Consider the following 17018-nt stretch of genomic DNA (forward strand, 5'->3'; position numbering starts at 1 on the left):
ACAATGCTTTCTGTTTAAAAGCATAAAGCTACACCCCTGTTGCCACATTTCTCTGAGAGGAGGACAGAGGAACATGGCCGGATAGCACAAGATGGACAGCAGGCTCAGTGACAGAAACAGTACTAGTATGCCTGCTCCTCTATTTCCAAAGAGTTTCATGCAGTGGTGAAATTAATATTTGGAAATATTTTTGCCCACTTTTCTAATTAATTCACTCAAAATACTATATAATAAGCAAAACAGCAAACTCCACATTTTTATTTATAACTATAATTAAATCTTCAGAAGTATCCAGAAGACATTAGAACCCCCAAAGGCCATTTTTCTCCCAATTGACAACTTACAAGTTCTCACTCTAGGGTAGTTATGAGCCAACAGAAAGCGTTCTACCCAGTTCTCCATGTTCTGCAACACCCAGCTGTGGGCAAGCTTATTTCGAGGTGTCTGCACCGCTAGCCAATCCAGGCACTGAGAAGGGTTGTACTCAATCACCTAAAAATGAGGAAATGGAATAAAATCACCCAAAAGATGAACAAATGAATAAGGAGTGGCATTATATGCATAGTGAACATGCCAACGATCCGGAAGATTGTCAGCATCATACAAGTCTTACACATTTGTTAAATTGATGGATCTTACTTCCTCATTTGGCATCCAACCTACCATTACACTTTACCATAAAATGAATTGTCCTAGCAGCTATGATGCTTTTCTAGGTAAGAACTCTGATATGTGTCAAATAGCAAGGACAAATCTATCCAGAGCCATGTTTATGCTATAATTCCAAAAGAGTGCAGAAAGACCACAAAATAAACAATGGGTGTAGAAGAGATACATCTTGGAACATATATGCTCTTTAAAAATCATTCTGTACCCAGGATTTCCAAATTCTATGCCAAGAAAGAGCTGGGTCCTGTGCCTATATAATTATATACATTAAATAAATAGCGTATTTTTATTTTGTGAACTGCGCAGAACTTCAACTATTGGGCAGTACAGAAATGTACTATTTCACTTGGCCATTTTTTTGCTCCACTACACAATGTATTCTAGTTTTGCTAGCTATGGGAAGGAACAAGAAGCTAGGCAGATCCCTGAAGCCCTGCCCCAACCACTGGAAATGATATTCAGCTCCCAACTGATCCTTTGCAATGTTAGCAGGTATCTCACACTCACTTGCAGCTACAAGGGTAGAATGCTGATTTTTTTAAAGCTTTGAAGTTCACTGAATCTCAAGAAGCTTTTCTTCTCTTTTCAAGACAATGCTTAAAGTTCTCTGCTCCACCAAGGCAAATTATTTAGAGCTGTTTCACCTTCGAGACACAAACAAGATCCATTCCACAAAAATGATATAAGATCCTGTGGCTTTCCTTCCTCATAGTTGCTCTTCTGCTATTTAACTATTTATTATATTTCTACACTACTCAATAGCCAAAACTCTCTGAGCAGTTCACAACAGGGCTAAGGGGTCATGCCCTTTTTTCCTGTCCGGTAGAGACACTCTCAGAAATGTGCACACTGGTGAACTATCCTTTCCAAATATTATGCCAATACTTGCTTTGGAATGGGCAACTCAATCAGAATGCAATACAGGTAGGCTTTACTTATCCCAAACCAAGATAATGCACTATTTGGCCAGAAGTCTTTATTCAGTAAACTTTTTCTGACTTTGAAGCTATCCAACTTTCTTCTTAAATTTGCTGGCAAAGCTTCAAATTTTATCAGACTTCTGATCTCCTTCCCCAGAAAGGGAATCTTGCACTAATGATTGTGGACTCGCTTCAGATTAAACTGGATGAAATCAATGGGCATTAAGTCATGACTAACCTATCCCATTGATTCTAATGAGATCAAAGTTTAAATAGCTTAGCCTGGATCTAAGCCTGTGTTTCTGAACTCCACAGTCATGTAGCTTGCTTTCCATATGCTAAGGAATTTTGCCAAGAGGACAGTAAGTGAAAGTCCTGTTGGGCTATTGAGTGGCATATAAACTTGAAAATAAATGAAATGAAAAAGGCCTTACTCAAATTCCTCATTGGCTAGGTGGCAGAGTTCTCCTGTGAAACTATGCCACCTCAGTTTTCTCCACAGGAAATAATGTGTGTTAAAGCAAGAATTCCCTATATGAACACTGAAGTGGCACTGCTGTACTGGAAAACTCTAACATCTTAGTTGCTTTTTCACATGCTAACTAAGCTTTTAAATATGATTTAGTGTAACAGAGAAGAAAGCTCAATGGGTGAATCAACCAATTAGCTTTTCTTAGTCCTGTCTACTGTGATATTGGAAGTGTCTATCGAAGTATATTAGATTGTCTGCCAAAGGCAAGAGCTGCTTCTTCCAGCTAGTTCCTAAGCAGTAGAGGAAGCTTAACAATTGAGCCTAGCCAAGTTTGCAGGATAAATATTTCCTTGACAGCTATTATCTCTCCACAGTGGAGAGATAGGATCAAGGGCAGAGTCTCTAAGTCACAGTGTGAGCTCTGCACACTTTACCTCCCATATCCTCTGGAGAATGTAAGAAGCAAAAGGTGGCATTCCTGGAGGTCCACCAGCAAACTCCATAAGCATGGTCAACAACTTGAAAAAAGGATTGGCAGCCTGCAATATGTAAAACAAAACAAAACAAAAAAGAGTTGAAGTGGTGAATATACATCTCATGAGGAAAGCACAGACAGGCCTTGAAGAACAATTTTTAACCCATGATTCATTTTATTTTGTGAATGATTTATGTGCATTTATGTAGCTGATATTTATATTCTGCTGGTTCAAAACATCTTGAGAATTAAGAAAGGATGTAAGCAGCTCCTACAGTGGCCCTTAGCTGAGCCCTTATCCCATAAATCCATCAAATTGTCCTTCAATTACAAACAGTTGTATACTTGCACAGACGGCACAAGGACAATCAAATGCAGCTCATCATGTATACACAGCATGATGGCGATTAGTGCGCGTACATGCAGAGACTTCACAAAGGATGACAAAGGAGGCACACAGATTTTCTGCACACAAGGGCACACTGTCCTTCAGACAGTCCTCACTGGTGGCGCCTGGACTATCCCCTGAGCAAATTTTCCTACAGGAGGGAACAGTAGCCAGCTATTATACGAGAAGAGTGTAAGATCAGGAAATGTCCCAGTTGCTGCATTCCCATTCTGGATTCCATTTCTTGACTTGGTGAAACCTTGGCCTTCAGAGGCAGCCTTACAGCCTATTTCTATCCACTCCTACTGGCCATGGCTCTCCAGAGAAGAATCCTTCCTATCATCTGCTACTGGTTCCTTTTATCTGGAGATGCCAGAGCCTTTTAGAAGTGCAACAAACAGTGTAACATATACCCACCCAAGGGTATTCTGGAGTTGTCTTTCTGAGCACCTCACCCTGCTGCATGGCAAAAAAAAAAAAAAAAAACTTTTGAAACAAAGATACAAAAGCAACAGACAGCATGGCATGGAGACTTGCTGCTCAAAGAGGTGAAAACCCCAGCGGTTAAGCGAAAGCCCTTGGGCTAGCTCAATGTGGTTTACTGGATCCTGGCCAGAAGCAAAAATAACAGCTCACTTCTAGGATCACCCAACTTAGCGAACAATGCTAGATACTAAAGCTCGTGGCACCAGACCAAAAGGAGACCATATGCCACTGGTCTTGCATGTACAGCTGGATTTCCTCTGGCACTGGGTTAGCAGCAGGCAGGAGCACTATAGAAGCGTGGGCAAATAGAGGCTGCTGATCAAGAAGTTGGAGTGGGGAGGCTGAAGCACCACTTCAGATGTTCTTGAACCTGTTTGACTGGTAAGACTAGGCAGAGTGGACCTTTCCAAGATCCCCTACCACCTGACCAGCGCCTTGGCATGGCAGAGCTTCCCTTCAGCCAAGATATGGCTCTGTACGTGTGTGAAAGCACTGCGTTAGGCTGGGTTCTGATTCCAGGGCAAGAACAACCACCGCTGTGCAAAGGCACCAATTGTGCATTTCTGTGCCAGGAAAAGGATGCAGTAGCTCACAAGATGGGACTATGAAGCAAAACGTGGTCTGTGTGAAATCGTTCTGTTAGGGACAGGGAACAGTTCTACTAATTTTGAAGAAGAGCAACAAGCATTTTGAAAGATTGTAGTAGCCTGCTCTTACATACCTCAGGAGTCAACTTGGCTATTGATGTGAAAAGCATGGATACTATCTGCAAGACAGAAAGATAAACTTAGATCTATTTAAACATGCAACTCCAAGCAACTTTTCCAATGAAGCTCCTAAAATGAACTGATATGACAGCAGCTGATACTTACATGTTCTGCAAGTCTGTTATTGTACCGACAAAGGCTAAAAATGAGATTGCAAGTCTGCCTGATGTTGATTCCATCACGGATATGTTGAAACAAGAAAGGAAAGCCCTGGAACAAATTCAAAGGTGTTACTACCACAGACATTTTTAAAGGGGGGCTTGAAAACAGTTGTTTAATATCCAGATGTATTACCTTGCCTCCTGTTAATGCTGCCATGTCGTTTTGGGATAAAGTCAAGTGCCTAAAACATACACAAAAATGGGATCAACTGACTAAAAAAGAAAAGAAAAAAGAACTTAACTAAAAACAAGAGGAGAGTTGCTTTCCTGTAAGAGTTGGTTTTATTCTGGCCGTGTCCTGAAACATGGCAACAAGCATATACTGGTTCAAAGTGAGAAGACTCGAAAAGAGTATGAAAACATATGGACTCATGGACTACAGGTAAATAAATATTTCTCTTTTTGAGTGGTGCCAGAGACACAAACATCAGCGTCAGACAGATTGCCTCTGAAATCTGGAATGCTGAGAAAGGGAAGGCCCTCCAACCAGTACCTCTCTCCTTGTTAGTCAAGAAGCATCACCAGGCTAAAACAGAGGGGTCAGAATGGGGAGGAATACATATAATATTAAGTTTGGAATCTGCTTTATGTGGAAAATGACCACTTGTTGGGCCATTCCAGCTAACTAAGTATTGTTTTATTTATTCATTTAAAACATTTTTATCACATCTATACCCAAACTGGATCTCTGGACACCTTACAGAAGGACAAAAAAAAAGTTGATGTGGTCTGCCAGTGGTTTCAAACAAGAGCCTTTCCTGGCCCTACCCAGAGATGCCAAGGATTAAACCTGGACCCTTCTGAATGTGAAGCATATGTTCTACCTCTGGACTATGACCTCTCCATTGAGGGTAAATATGATTACTGGAGCCACTGAGCCTGCACTGGTTTAGATAGACCCATTGCAATGATTACCAGCCACTGATAGTTTGGTAGAGATGCCTAAGACATCATCCAAGACAAAGAGTGTGTGCACAAGCACACAATTAAAAAAGCCCCAGCAGCGAGCCTCAAAATCAACACAAAGAGCTGTATGTGGCTCCCAAGCCCTGCTTTGGTCTCCCGTTTCATCGCTTCCATAACATGTGAAGAGAATCCTACGAACAGAGTTCCATTGCTAAACAGCTAGCCAGCCACTGGATCAAAAACAAGGAGAAAGAGGCCATCACTTCCCCAGCTTCACATACAGGGCCTCTTGACTACTTTTCGTACAGCTTGCAAGAGTGCCTGGACCCGCTACTGGGCAGCTCAGCTCACTGCATGCAGGGCACGACTCAGGGAAGTAGAAAATAGTGGCCATCCACCCACAGTGTGGTTGCATCTTGCATCAAATGCAAGGAAAGAAGACTGGCTTGCATGAGCCACTCTAAAACAAAGTGAGCAGTGTCAGAGACAGGATTCACATGACTCTTTAAACTAGAGCAGTTAATAAGCCATCCTGGGCAGCTAGTCAGCCTGGCACCCCCAATGTGCCTAGCAAACAACTGGGCACAGGGCTGGTCCTGAGGCAGCTTCTTCCTGCTCTTACCACCACAGTCCTCCTGCAGGTATCCTGGGGGGAAAGGTGGGGAGCAGGGATCACTGACAACCATCACCCTGACTTATGAGTAAAATTCATGGGCTGTTACATGTCAGCTGAACACAGTGCCCTCCCACCCAGAGCCACCACTGCTGAGGCAGGCAGACAGGGGTGCTCACAAGTGACTTCTCTCTCCCAAGATCGGCAGCAGCACCAGATGGGAGGAGGTGCATTCTGTTTCACGTTCTCTAGAAGAGGCTGAGCAGAATGTGGCTTGTTCCCCAGTCAGCTCTGCAGCTGCCCGCCCATGCTGCCTTCTACAAAAGCCCAAGCAGAACATGGCTCATCCCAGAGCCATAGGATGCTGCCTATCTGGGCACAGAGGACTTGCTTGGAGGCAACCCTTTCCTGCTGGGATCAGCAGGGCCAGGGGCAGGGCAAGGATTAAGAGCCCACAGGGAGCCTCCAACAGCCAAAAGTGCTGCAGATGGGCTCATAACCCATTCCCAGGAAAGTGTGACTGAGCTGGGACAGCACATTAAGCCTTCTGAGTGAAAAGCCTGGTGGCTTGCCATATCATATGAACTCTGAGGGAGGGAGGGAGGGTGCATGTGGAAATGCTCCTTACCTCTCTGAGCGAGATTGTTCAACCAGGAGAGCTATCAAAGCTATCATCTTTTCAAGCGCAGCAGGCCTATATTTTTCTTCTGCTAAAGAAAGAATGTCTTCCTCCTCCTCCTCCTCCTCTCCTTCCTCTTCTGATAAAACTTCAACTTGTGGCTGAGGACAAATCAGAGGAAAACCCCCCATAATTTTAACTGCACACCTTTTTGCCCAAAGTCTCCAGCAAGAGTTCTGCCTACACTTGCTAAAATATTTAACTTTGTAACTACACATCCCCGTGTCCGTTTAGACAAACCCTGCTCCTTCAGCCCTGATGTCTCCAGCAGAATGGGGATAATAATACTGACTTACAGGAATAATACTACTGAGATCACCTTCATGAAAACTTGGAAATTAAGAAAGAACAAACTGTAAATGTTAAGTAAAATAAACAATACACTGAGCTACTCTGCAAAAAGAATGAACAAAAAGGGCACAGAAGTGTTTAAGGAAAGACTTGAAACACCCTTACACATCTGAAATATGCAAAACTGACATTCGGAGCCAATGTCAAGTGGACTCCCTCACCCTCTCCTCCACTCCCCTCTGTGGTCCCTCAAACCCAACTCAGATCTGCTCTGGTGGATCTCCAATTTAATGTGCATGCAAGGAGAGCTCTTTCTGCTGGCAGCTGGTCAGCATTGGATCCAACACAATGCTTTGCAGATTTTCTGCTGTCAGAGAATGCTTTCCACATATATGTGCGTACCAAGCAATCATGCATGTGCGTCACAGAACCTGCACGTGTTAAGGATTCTGAGCAGTGTGCTAAAATGCACAGCCAGTCTATAAGGGATATTGGCCAGACATTTTGGGACTAAACCATTTTCTCACATGAATGGAGTGGGTACCCCGTACACTCTTTTCCCAAGTGATGCGGAACTGTCCATCCAGTAAATTTGCTTCTTCTTTTTAAAAACGTACGAAGGACCCCCCTGGATACCCCCAAACCACTGTGTGTGCCTTTTAAAAAATATTTCAATTAGCAAAGCAATCTCAATCATTTTAACATAACATGATTTGCTCTAAAAGGGAAAACAAACATTTTGATACAAGGCTGTTACAGACTTACATTTTCTGGTCCTTTGGTTCCCATGTAGAAATGGACCATCGTTGATATTGCTTGCAGTGAAAGCAAGAACTGGCTCTGGAAACAGTTGAACATTAGAATGTGTGAACAACAGGGCTTGTTTATTACTTGCTTTTTTTTCTCTCAGGGTGGCTTTACAGTAAACACAGAAATGCAAGAACAAAAGTTAACCACGAATACAAGAAACAGCAGCAACAGCCGCAGCAATTAGAAGAACAAGGTAACATATAACCATTTCCCAATACAAGCTGCAGAACTGAAGCAACCAGAACTACACTCACCTCCTCTTCTCCCATTTTGGCAAATTCATAAAGAAAGGCAAAGTATTCTGTGAGATGTTTACTGTGAGGTTTAACACCATGCTCCATAATTGACAACAGAGTCTTCACAAAGCGAGTTACACACGAGCGACTACCAATATCTTCCACAGGGCCATCCATGTCATCCGAACTGAAAATACATTTCAATTTGCATCATTCATTGTATATTAAAGTTGCTGCAGGCAAAACAATTCCAGACTAATCACAAGAGGTGTTCAAAGAACCCATGTTTCTGCACACTGCACTATGTGGGATACTATGTGTGACCGCTACCACTGCAATCCTACACATATTTGCCTGGGGTAAGGGGGCTTCCTTCCGAGTAAAACGCAAACGACCCTGCCCCCAGAACAATGGATAGCAGACAAAAAGGGTGACAACAAACTACATCAAAAACAAAATTCACTGAGTAACAGAGAACTTGAGACAGTGAGTGTAACATCTACTTGTTTTAAGCCGTTCAAATAATAGCATAGCACTATGAACCAAGACTTAACAATATTTGAAATAAGAAAAGGAATTAATTTCTATTATTTTACCAGTCTTCTATTCCTGGCTGCAGATAAAGATGAGCATGGACTGGCCTCAGCCGTTGTATTACATGAATACACAAGCGCTGGAACATCTGTAAAATAAAGAGCCAGAGGCTTGCTTTGTCTGGGGTTACCTCAATGTGCATTTTAACAGGTCCTCAAAAATAGTGCTCTCAGTCTATTTGGTTCAAAAGTTCAGTCATGAGTTGTCATGAAAGTACTATTGTCTTATTTCCATGTTATGTATCTGAGGGTTAATGCATGCATTTCATGTTTTAGATGCATATCTAAGATGTCTGAAAGAAGTCCTAAATGTATGAAGCATAAATGCAATGAGTATACACAAATCATCGCAAACTGCCATGTCACTCTATTAGGAAAGGAAATCCAAAAGTCATGGTAAGCGGTTACAGATTTGGGCCTTTGTATTTTCAGACAACTGTTTCTGTGTTTAGGAAGTCCCTCGTTGCTAGTTAATTGTTCACAGCCGATTAATACACTTCAGGTAAGTGTGTACCAAAACTGATTAAGATGGATTCAATTTTGGTTTACTAACAAGGTTTAGTAAAGAAAAATAATTCTGATCCATTTTTATTTTTATTAAAAATAAACTTGAAGCATTACATTAATATATAAATTGCATAAAATGACAAAAGCTTTTTTTAACAGTGCTGTTAAAGAATAAGTCTTAACAGGATTATGAAATTAGAATGTCCTATACATTCTTGTGCTTAAACATCTAGCCCTTAGGAGAGATCTCATTCTAGGAACCATGTTCCATATTAAATACTGACAAGTTATTCAGGTGACAGATATGCAGGCCTGGTTAACTTCTACTATTAAGCTCTTTGCATTCTAAAATCAGCACATATTTATCCCTTGTTTGCTCATAAATTACTGCATGTTTAACATTATCCAGTATATCATCAATTAGACCTCACAGTTTTATTTCTCTTATTGTTACTGCAGACTCCTGAAAATTTAGAACATACACAAAAGACTTATATGAATAACTTTCAGGCCAACTGTGATCAATTTTGAATTACATCTTTATAGCAACTCATCACTCAAAATTTGCTAATTAAAACTAAGTCTGTGATTTTCCCCCTAGGCATTTGTGTATCAAGCTTTTGGTTGTGCATCCCTTACACAATGTTTTGCTCATAAACTGAGAAGCAATATTTTAAGCACACTTTTGACCTGAAATATTGCAATCTCACACTTATCCTTACTGAAAAAATGGTCTAAGTGAGAGGGCTTTGATTCAACATTTTTTCTTTGGTTACCATCCAGGCCAATATGACCATTTTTTAAATGTCAGTTATAAAGAATGCATTGTACACTTGTTTGCAAACCCTATCTTCCCTTTAGTGCAATTAGTACTTTTTATTTATTTATATTTTTAAATCCTTAATTATTCATAATTAAACATGTGGTGTTTGCATTTCATAAGATATCTTAAATTGTTTTAACAGAAGTGGGTTAGCATTGTCTCAACAGTCTTTTTAGGAAGCCCAATAAAGCAAAATTAGCTACTCCCTAAACATCTGAGACATAAACAATATGCTTTTTAGGACTAGCTGAAGTGATAAAAAGAAGAGGGTTAAGTTTCTGAGTGCCCCAGAACCCTTCTTTGGGTTGAATATTAAGTAAAAACAACATAAAAGGGCTGAGCAGAGAACAAACACTGGTTTCTGTTTTGTGTGCTTTAATCTGCTGTTATTAAGTGCTGTAAAAGCAGAAGCATCAATTATTACATAACCACCCCCATATTCCAATGTTAACAGAAAAATTAACAGAAAAACCCAGTTAAGTACACAATTCTACGTCTGTTCAGGCAGAACTCCCCTCCCCCACAACTCCCAGAACTTTCCAGTCAGCATGGCAAATGCTAGGAATTAAGGGACATTTTTGTGTCTAACCATGCACAAAACTGTGCCTAACAGTCAGAAGCCTTCCTTCCTTCATCCAAAATGTCACCTCAAATTTCACTGCTCCTCTGCATTTTGCAGCTGGCCAGTTCTCAGGAGCTGTGAGTACAGCTCTTGGGTTGGCAAGTTTCATCTATCTACTGCTGTTCGCATCCAGCTGTTGGATGACTGCCTCCACCACTCACCAAGGTACTGCCCATATTCAGCTTTACTCTGTAGCCTCATCAAAGCCCTCAGTTCCACTTGCGTTCAGGGCCCTCCTTTGTCTAACGGCCTCATTGCAAAGGTTAATTTCAGCTTGGCAGGTGCATCTGAGACCATGCAAATATATTTACATTGCCACGCAGCTTTACTGTATTGCTTCATTTTTATTTACACTGCTTTGGAAGTGTTCATCCCAGAGGCCGAGGGCACTCCAATCGCCTGTTTTGAGTTTAAATCCTAGTTGGCTGTGCAAGAATTTAACAGTCTACTCATGCATGTAAAGAAAAGGTTTAGACCAACTAGAAGGTTTAGACCAACTAGAAGGTTTTGCACCAACAAGGCAAGAAAAGAACACCGGCAACACACAGCATTAACAACTCTGAAAACACACTTTTTCAAAAAAAAGGCACAGGCCACAGTCCATTTATTTTACCTGTCTCACAATTTGATTGGGGCATTTTATTAGAATCTGCATAGGCCACCAGTCATCATCAGCCATTCGATCCAGAAACCACTGCCAAAATAAAAAAAATAAAAAATTATGCTTTACTCTGCATTCTTCACTAGCTGGAACAGTTTCCTGCTCTGCTATCCTTCGATAAAGTCATAGTATATTTTAGTATCAGTAATGTAACAATGTATAAAATAATAATAATCCAGCATAGGCTCTGCGCTGGCACAAAAGGCCATAAGTGACCACAAAGAAGAACCAGCAATTATTTGCCCTTTCTGAAATGGGAGAAAAATTTTATAGCAGAGGAAGGAAAAAAGGAGCTGGGCTGTATCTTCCAGTGCGGAAGTCTCCATTACTCATCTGGATGAGGAAGCTGCAGGGGGGATTATTTTAGTAAAGATCCCCATTGACCGCTAGGTGAACTGGGTAGGGTATCAAGGGGCTCAGGGAGTGGCCAAGGGCTCCAGGTCATCGATACGGGCTCCAGGTCATCGATACGGGCTCCAGATGCAAAGTCTAAATAGGTTCAGCAGGGATCTTTGCGCAACACACTCTGTCTGCTGTTCCTCTTTGCTTCTGATATACTCCTATCCGTATTACACAGACCACCTTAAGGTTTCTGTCCTGGGCCAGAAAAGTGGAAATGATGGCAAAAAGCTAAAGGAAATAAACAAGATATACAATAGCGTGCTAACAAGCACATGACTTGTCAGCACTTTCTGTGCAAAACTGTTAAAAATGCTACCCTTCTTTCATACAGATGTTTTGTCTCATCCACATGATTACCAAACATCTTCCCTGCTTTTCTGAACCTATCATATGACAAGAAAAGCATCTTCCACCAAGTAATATAGATAAATGCCCAGTTGTTTCTGAACACTGCCTTGCACTCTGAAGAGATAGGGTATGCTTCAAATAAATAAGTTTAGGAGCGCGCGCTCTCTCTCTGAATCTATCATATCTATCTCCTGAAGGCTAGCTACAATAAAAATAATTGTTCAAGGAGTTTATTTATTTATTAAAAGCTTTTATATGCTGTCCTATTATATAAAAATCTCAGTTTCAGGGGACTGTGCCTACAAATATGGAATCCTAAAAACAGTCCCTTTCAGTTTGACAAATATCTAAGCTTGACCATGCCTAAGCACCCAGAAGCACTATCCCTCCCCCTCAATTTTTACAATTTAAATGAACATTTTCGCCCTGCTTCCAACTACAAAGCCACACATTTATCCTATGATGCTGTCCTTTGCAGTACAAAAAGAGGTTATTCTGCCTATGAACATGTCATTTTTGCCTTACCTCACAAGCAGCTTGGCTGTTGTTAAACTGCTTGGTTAACAGCTCAATCCACTGAAGCATTGTGGGCTGAAGAGGGCAGAAAATTCCAACCGAAGCATAAAATTGTTATTGCTCAACTACACAGACTAAGCTTAGCATATGCATTTTAAAAAATCAGATACAATGCAACAGTGAACTCTTAATAGAATCCATCCACTTCTTCCCAAAATGGGCTAGCAACCCAGTTTTTGCTTTTAATTAAATAGTATGTTTCACACGCTGGAAGTATACGGGACTTTGTGGCCCAAAGACACCATTAAGTATTGTTTTTGATTTGCCTATTGATCAATGTGGTCTAAAAACAAATGTGGATTTAGTTTAAGGAAGTCTGCAGTGAAAATGACCCTGCCCTGGGTAGGGGACAGTGTACATAAAAGCAACCTTTGCTCATACTATTTCTACATAAAGCCACACATACATTTGACGACTGCATCAGTAGACAATTTGAGGTGAATTAAGGATTATAAATTCAGTTTGGTTTTGCTTTCCATAAAAAGGACAGCCATTGATCATAAACAATTTTACTATCATGACATGAGTGTTAAAGTCACATGCAACGCAACATACCTTTTCTTTTGAATGGATAAATGTTTCCAGGACAAAAGAAGTGCTTAACTGTAAGACAATAATTGACAGTCACAAAGAATCCTGAACAACCACTGAAGTGTGTGTATATTTAATACAATATCAAGGAATGCTACCTTGGCTGTCATCAGAGAAACTGCTTTTGGATCTGGTAAGGTGCTGGGAATGCTGCTACACAACTGCCACATGAACCTAGAGCCAGATATACATGGTCACTTAAAATGTATCTTAAAATATGGATGATGCTTGCTTGAAAAAAAACTCAGCAGGGGTTAAGTAAATCTTACCCGAAATATGTATGCTCAAAAATATTCTTGTCTTGAAGAAACTGCATGTTATCATGCCATATCCACTAAAGAAAAGGATGAAAAACGAAATAAAAGCTGCTTATTTTCTGAGTCATATATGCAATTCGAAACCTTCCTGATGTCTTAATTTAATACTTTGGGTCAAGGTTAGCTGAGGTGTAGTGTTGGTGAGTTCAATGTCAGTTAAGATACAGTTCCAAATCTCTGTTTAACCATGAAGCTCACTGGGTGATCTTGGGCCAAGGATTCTCAGCTTATCCCACCCCACAGGGCTGTTACGGTGATGAAAATGATAGTGACAATACAGGAGGAGGTTGCTGGAGAAAAACCTAGTATAAAAAGGGGGTGTCTTTTAATCCTGCTCATTTTCCCAATATGCAACTCACACGCTGTTTTCGCTACTTCTTTTACTATGCCATGATATCTTTTATTTCTGATGGAAAACATTAGATTCAGATGCCTGGGTGTTGTGTTAATTGATGCATTTTTGCAGAAAGCATTGCATTCTACTCCCATCCCCCAAACCACACCCTCAATTGTTCAGGAGGATCCCCAAAGCAAAGGCTTTCTGTGAGGAATGGCTGGGTGGCAGTGCCAACGTTTATACTATACACTGCCTTAGGTTATCTTAGAATCCAAGCTGTAACACTGAAAATTTAGCAAGCTGCCATATACTGAGGCTTTTCACAAGCAGAGGCTATTTTGGATAGGCAACCAGCATGGGAGGGGTTATCATGAATCAACCTTCACATGGCCAGTGCTTGCTGGGTTTGCATAATATGACAACTTGCTGGGTGGAACTTGTATATGCAACCTGCTGCCCAAAGGCACCATGGCTCATCTTGGGTTAAATAACTCTTGACAAGCTGTTGGCATGGCGTTAGAATGAGTTGAACCATTAATACTTCTAGCCTGGCATTGTCCACCCTGACTGGCAACAGTTTTCCAATGTTTTAGGCAGAAGCTTCTCTCAGAATTGCTGCCAAAGTGTCTCTAATCAGTGAGACCAAAGGCTGAAATATATCCCTTCTGCATACAAAGTATGGGCTGTGGGCAATCATGCCTGTTCTTCCATAAAAGGGCATCCATCCTTTCCCCTTGCAGCTCTCCGGTCTGCTTCAGAGGACTGGGGGATCTTCTGGAGCACATTTGTTCTGAGAGCACAAGCAGCTGCAGGAATGGGCGTGCAGAAGGGAAACTTCTTCGCAATGTTAGGAGACTCTCACCCTTGCACTCTACCAAGCAGTTATGGTCTTTTCCCAACTTCTTATCTAAACCAAAGTTTTCAAAGACCGGGCAATCAGAATACTTTTGGACATGCTTTTTATGTATGCATCTCAGAAATGTCAGTTCCATTATGTCCCATCCATGCGTTACCCCTTATTAGTTAATGAAATGCCCCATAACCCTCTTGGGCATCCCACGTAGGACAGAAGAGGTGTAGACATGCAGACTTGTCTACTCTTTCCTTGACCAGCAAATCACTTAAGACAGCCAAGTCCAAGGAAAAGAGGCTGAGGCACTGCCAGAAACACCAGCATGTCCAGTTACAAGGTTGGAGCTCTTTCCCAATTTCATAACTGGGTCTCCAAAAAAGTCCTATGACTGTCCAGACTCTTGTGCTAACCCCAATTTAAATTCAATGAATAAAGTATGGACCATTATAAACAAACCATCCATCTTTTGGGATCTTCTGAGGTGAATCTTCATCTATTTTCTATTAGCATAATGAAATCTCACTGATCAGAATGCAATGGTAATAGGTTAACCTGTTTCCAAACACATTCCACTGGACAATCTGAATTGGAGCAGCCAGCAATGTACTATGACCCACCAATTTGTTTACATCCTGTTTCATCCATCTCTGAAGCCAAATCAAAACGGCATACTGTGCAGAGAAAGATTACTAAAAATTTAAGAGGTCCAGAGTACTGCTGTACTTCACAAAGCTTTGAAAAAAGTTAATACAATTTGCGTTGAGTTGACCAATTATGCAAGTAACCTGAACTAGAATCCACAGAAGTTTCTACTGCATTTCAAGGAAAAGCCATACATACCTCTAGCAACTCAGATGAAACATCGAATTTGTAGTCTCTGCCATTTTCTTCTTCTGGCTCCATCCTTTTGTAAAAGAGCATGTACGCACTATGTGTCTGAAGAAAGCAAAGAAGAAATGCTTATTCCCACATTATTTCAAAACAGAAAGCAGGAAAACACTGAGATGCATTAAGTTTCTAAACTGAAAGATAAAATGGAATACCTTTTCAAAGGAGAAATCCATAAATTTATCCGTGACAGAATCATAGGTTTTTGTCTGGCAAAAAGGAAAAAGAAAGATTAAGAAGGACCTATTTTCTAATACTTTGTTACATTTCAATACCTGTGCGAGATCCAGTCCTATTTCGTAAGCACAAACCTTAGCTCAGAAATAATTTAACTCTTCTTCAATGGGTAGTGTATAATTTTTCACTGCAATATCTTTTATCACTGGTAATTTAGTGGTAATTTACTAAGTGGCAATTTAGCCTAATTGTTTGGAAATAACAAGGGGTTGTAACATTCCGCAAACTATTATTGCTATAAATTGCTGTGACAGTAATGTATGGAAATAAGCTAGCCACCTGAGTTAAAATAAAAATATGTAAAATAATACACGTACCTAGCCTAGCTATGCCTACTTGTGTCAAAAGGCAAGGCAAAAAAATCGGCAAATATCGGCCAGGATGGCATCTGACAATTATGAATTGGAACTTCCATTTCTGCATTTTTTAAGGAAAGACAAGGGGGCCCAAGGGAATCACATTGTCTGCAGCTTGCAAAACTGGTTGCCCAGCACAAGACTAAACCAACACTTGAACATTCAAAGACTTGCTCAGTCTCTCACTCCTTACTGAAATGAGCTGTGTGCTACAGCACTATAATGCTTGAAAGAATAAAACTGTACACACTATAAAAGTAGTACTAACAAATCATGCTTTTTAACATTATAAAATAAGATACAGAATAAAACTCACAGTCATTTCTCCACCAAAGCATTCAGAAGCCAACTGAGCAGAATCAAATGGTTTTACTTCAGCGTCATTAAAAAGATACCTAAAGATCATAAAATGTTTACTTGGGTTACTGGACTGATTTACACTAGACAAAGACTTTTACTCCAGAAGGGAGTATCATGGATAGTACCCAACTATGCTGTAGGACTAAAGACACTGATCAGTGTCTGTGCAAGCTAAGTGGCATTTTCTAGGACAGCAAATTGTTCTTCCCTACTGCCCTGGTAAACACTAGTTACCTTGTGTGAACACTGTCTTATGCTAATGCAACATCATTAGCACTGGCTGGCACTTGGGTTATACCCTATGCTTGTAACCCAGCAGAGTTCTTGCCCTTGTACTTAGATAGCAAAGAAAATAACCATATAAGCAAACCAAATTCTCACTTATTAAAGAAGAGGACACATTTTAGCCAAATAAATAAAATCCAGGAGAATCAGATACCTGATGCATCTAATAAAGTTGAAATCTAAATTAGAAAACATATAATAGGATTATTCAAGTGACAAAAATAAAAGGCTACTCAAAACAGATTATGGCTCACTTCAAATATACCACCGAATTATTATTTGGTGATAATATTTGGTATCTGTCTTTCCCCTTTCACATACAGGTTTCCTGCACCATGTCCTGGTTTGTCTTAACAATGATTTGCTGGGACATCTGAATTCACAGACTA

At 40.6% G+C, this 17018-nt stretch overlaps 1 protein-coding gene across 5 annotated transcripts in view; it reads right to left on the minus strand.

Annotated features, from left to right (window-relative positions):
- Window positions 1-17018, minus strand: part of USP34 (ubiquitin specific peptidase 34) — a 133421-nt gene that overhangs the window by 19308 nt on the left and 97095 nt on the right. For all 5 annotated transcript variants that reach the window (XM_044429321.1, XM_044429320.1, XM_044429323.1 and 2 more), the window contains 17 exons: window positions 16301-16379; window positions 15547-15600; window positions 15344-15439; window positions 13266-13330; window positions 13095-13170; window positions 12961-13008; window positions 12355-12420; window positions 11032-11112; window positions 8470-8555; window positions 7892-8060; window positions 7593-7667; window positions 6486-6637; window positions 4472-4520; window positions 4283-4387; window positions 4132-4176; window positions 2496-2600; window positions 345-492 (listed from right to left, as the gene is read on the minus strand). In XM_044429321.1, coding sequence (XP_044285256.1) covers window positions 345-492; window positions 2496-2600; window positions 4132-4176; window positions 4283-4387; window positions 4472-4520; window positions 6486-6637; window positions 7593-7667; window positions 7892-8060; window positions 8470-8555; window positions 11032-11112; window positions 12355-12420; window positions 12961-13008; window positions 13095-13170; window positions 13266-13330; window positions 15344-15439; window positions 15547-15600; window positions 16301-16379 — 1499 coding nt within the window. The remainder of the gene's footprint in view (window positions 1-344; window positions 493-2495; window positions 2601-4131; window positions 4177-4282; window positions 4388-4471; window positions 4521-6485; window positions 6638-7592; window positions 7668-7891; window positions 8061-8469; window positions 8556-11031; window positions 11113-12354; window positions 12421-12960; window positions 13009-13094; window positions 13171-13265; window positions 13331-15343; window positions 15440-15546; window positions 15601-16300; window positions 16380-17018) is intronic.

The sequence above is a fragment of the Varanus komodoensis genome, unplaced genomic scaffold (genome assembly GCF_004798865.1).
Source record: "Varanus komodoensis strain SLA01 unplaced genomic scaffold, ASM479886v1 scaffold2, whole genome shotgun sequence".
NCBI classification, from domain to species: domain Eukaryota; kingdom Metazoa; phylum Chordata; class Lepidosauria; order Squamata; family Varanidae; genus Varanus; species Varanus komodoensis.